Below are 3,616 nucleotides of genomic sequence, written 5' to 3'. Positions count from 1 at the left end.
GTTGATCTCAATTTAATAAAAAATAAATTTAAAGTGAAAGTGAGAAACACTATAAACAAGTAAGAGTTAATGTTTTTAAAAGTAAGCAAATAACACCATTTTTAATGTTTTTTTTGGATGAATTGAATATTCATCTAAATGGATATATCTGTGAATATCTATTGAATTAATAGATAAATTAAAATCAACCATTATAAAGTTATTTTTTGAATTACATCTATTCAAATTCGTTAACTCTAAAATATTGATTTGAGTGAATTTAATTTTCTTGAATTTAGAGAATGGTGGAAAATTTTACCACCTCTAGTATGTACCAATCAAGCAACAACGTCACATTTTGGAATTGTTGATGAATGTTGGCCTTGCACTTGCAGAGTATGGGCATATACATGTACCTCATTAATCATATATGGGGACTGCAGGGGTCCCATCGTAAGATACCTTTGGGACAAGTTTTGTAAAACTGAGGGTGAAAATAATAAATTTTAGGTGCTAATTACATAAGATAAATAACGACTAAAACAAAATCTTAGATAAAATAATGTCCTATCAATTTAAGTATATTTAATATTTTTATTATGAATATCCTCTATATAAATCTCCGGTTACATATTGGTGTTCTCTATAGCCATTCACATTTAAAAATACAGTTCAACTATGGCTACCAATATTTGTCTCTGTCTACGTTTGTCCATCACATTTCTTCACCTTACCTTTGTCACATTAGCTCAGTTAGACAATTATATCATTCACATGGATTTATCAGCCATGCCCAAACCCTTTTCCAATCAACACAATTGGTACCTAGCCACTCTTTTTTCTGCACTGAACAATTCTGAATTCACAACCAATAATCTTAACTCTTATTCTTCTAAGCATATCTACACTTACACCAATGTCATGAATGGTTTCAGTGCAAGTTTGACACCTTTAGAACTTGAAGCTCTAAAAAACTCTCCAGGTTACATTTCATCCATAAGAGACTTGCCTGTGAAACCAGACACTACACACTCACCCCAATTCCTTGGCCTCAATCCCTTTTCAGGAGCATGGCCAGCCTCAGAGTATGGCAAAGATGTAATTGTTGGTATGTTGGACACTGGAGTGTGGCCAGAGAGCCGAAGTTTCGAAGATAATGGACTAACTAAAATTCCTTCAAGATGGAAAGGCCAATGTGAAAACAGCATCCAATTCAATTCATCACTTTGCAACAACAAACTCATTGGAGCTAAGTTCTTTAACAAAGGACTACTTGCGAAAAACCCAAACATCACCATAGCGAAGTATAACTCCACGCGCGACACCGAAGGTCATGGGACTCACACTTCAAGTACTGCAGCTGGAAGCAAAGTTAATGATGTGTCCTACTTTGGTTATGCAAGTGGAACAGCAAGTGGAATAGCTTCGTCGGCGCGTGTAGCTATATACAAAACCTTATGGGAAATTGGAGGATACCCTTCTGATATAATAGCTGCAATTGATAGTGCAATAGAAGATGGTGTAGATGTTCTTTCATTATCATTTGGCTTGGATCAAATACCTTTGTACAAAGACCCTGTTGCTATTGCCACTTTTGCAGCCATGGAGAGAGGCATTTTTGTGTCCACATCAGCAGGGAACGAAGGGCCTTATCTTAAAACTCTACATAATGGAACACCATGGGTTATAACCGCTGCCGCTAGCACTTTGGATCGCGAATATCACGGGACTCTTTCTCTTGGAAATTCAGTCCAAATCACTGGCTTGTCTCTTTATCCATTGGACTTCTCCCCTGGTCATGTTCCAATTGTTTTTATGGGGCAGTGCAACAATTTGAGGCAACTAGTCAAAGTGAGGAACAAGATTGTGGTGTGTGAAGACAAGAATGAAACACTTCCTGACCAAGTAGCAAATGTTGAAACTGCACAAGTTGTTGGTGCTGTTTTTATATCAAACAGCTCTGACTTATATGCATTCTACTTACAGAACAGTTTCCCTTCCATCATTATTAGTCCCATAAATGGCGAAATTGTCAAAGGTTACATAAAGAGTAATAAACTTGATGCAAAAGCAAGCATGTATTTTAAGATAACTACTGTTGGTACAAGACCAGCACCAAGTGTGGATAGCTATAGTTCTAGAGGGCCATCATATAGTTGTCCCTATGTATTGAAGCCAGACATCACAGCTCCTGGTACATCAATCTTAGCTGCATGGCCTAAAAAAATTCCAGCAACAACTTTGGGGTCCAGAGATCTCTTTAGCAACTTCAACTTGTTAAGTGGTACTTCTATGTCATGCCCTCATGTTACAGGTGTAGCAGCCCTTTTGAAGGGTGCATACCCTCATTGGAGCCCTGCAGCAATTAGGTCAGCTATTATGACAACTTCAGATATATTGGACAATACATTGGAACCCATCAAAGACATTGGTCAAGGTTATGAACCAGCCTCTCCTCTAGCCATGGGAGCTGGTCATATCAACCCCAACAAAGCCCTTCACCCTGGACTTGTTTACAATGTTGGAGTACAAGATTATGTGAATCTTCTTTGTGCATTGAATTTCACTCAAAAGAAAATCACCACTATCACTAGATCCTCTTACAACAATTGTTCTAACCCTTCATTGGATCTTAACTACCCTTCTTTTATTGCTTTCTTTGATGCCAAGTATTCTCATAGTCAGTCAAAGACAAAAATACAAGAATTTGAGAGAACTGTGACAAATGTTGGGGAGGGACCAACAACCTATGTTGCTAGTGTTACACACATTGAAGGGTTTCATGTCAGTGTCATTCCCAACAAGTTGGTGTTTTGGGAGAAGAATCAGAAGCTAAGGTACAAGTTGAGGATTGAAGGTCGAAGGATGAAGAATAAGGATAAGAAAGTTGCTTTTGGATATCTCACTTGGAAGGACGTGAAGCATGTGGTTAGGAGCCCTATTGTGGTCACCACCCTCAATCTCTAGATCAAATTTTGTGACAGAGAGTGCTTAATTTCTATATGTAACAAGTCAAAAATGTATGTTTATCAACCGAAAATGCTCTTTTATAAATAATAATCATTTCTCATTTGCATAACACGGTTTTATAAAGCATGCAGTGAGAAACTCATGTTCACATATCAAGAGAGAAAAATGGATTACTTCACATTTTCATTCATATTTAATTATTATTGACTCCTAAAATAAAATTAATACAAATATAAAATGGATAATATTCTAATTGTATGTAAATATCTACACTAACATTACATATATATTATTAGATAATATTTAGATTGATAGAGAATTATCATATATTTGATTTAGTTAGTCTATTTTATTTGAGTTTATTTATAGTTGTTAGTTATTATTTGAGATTATCATCTTACTATTTGTAATAGTTTCTCCTTATATAATAAATTATTTGGAACTAACTCAAATCGAGTTTAAACCAATCTTTACCATCCTAAATTTCTACATGGTATTAGAGTATTTTCATCATCCGTGACTTATTTGGTCACCATTTCACCGCTGAGATGCTGAAAATTCAGAACTCCAATTACTCATCCCCTTTGTTGTGTCACCTTGTGTCTATTCAAATGTGTACAAAGTAATGGCACATTTTTTGTTGGTTGAAAGTATAATTGATTTTCTA

At 35.7% G+C, this 3,616-nt stretch overlaps 1 protein-coding gene across 1 annotated transcript; it reads left to right on the top strand.

The window, feature by feature from the left end:
• On the top strand, positions 593-3,033 carry LOC109357141 (subtilisin-like protease SBT1.9). The gene has a single exon (XM_019600892.1). The coding sequence runs from the start codon at positions 658-660 to the stop codon at positions 2,944-2,946; it is 2,289 nt and encodes a 762-aa protein (XP_019456437.1). The 5' UTR covers positions 593-657; the 3' UTR covers positions 2,947-3,033.

This window comes from Lupinus angustifolius, chromosome LG09 (assembly GCF_001865875.1).
Source record: "Lupinus angustifolius cultivar Tanjil chromosome LG09, LupAngTanjil_v1.0, whole genome shotgun sequence".
Classification (NCBI taxonomy): domain Eukaryota; kingdom Viridiplantae; phylum Streptophyta; class Magnoliopsida; order Fabales; family Fabaceae; genus Lupinus; species Lupinus angustifolius.
Note: the sequence above shows the minus strand (reverse complement) of the source record. Positions and strands in the feature narration are given on the sequence as shown.

Coding starts and splice junctions, on each gene's coding strand:
- LOC109357141 (XM_019600892.1), top strand. CDS start 658: ATGGCTACCAATATTTGTCTCTGTCTACGTTTGTCCATCACATTTCTT.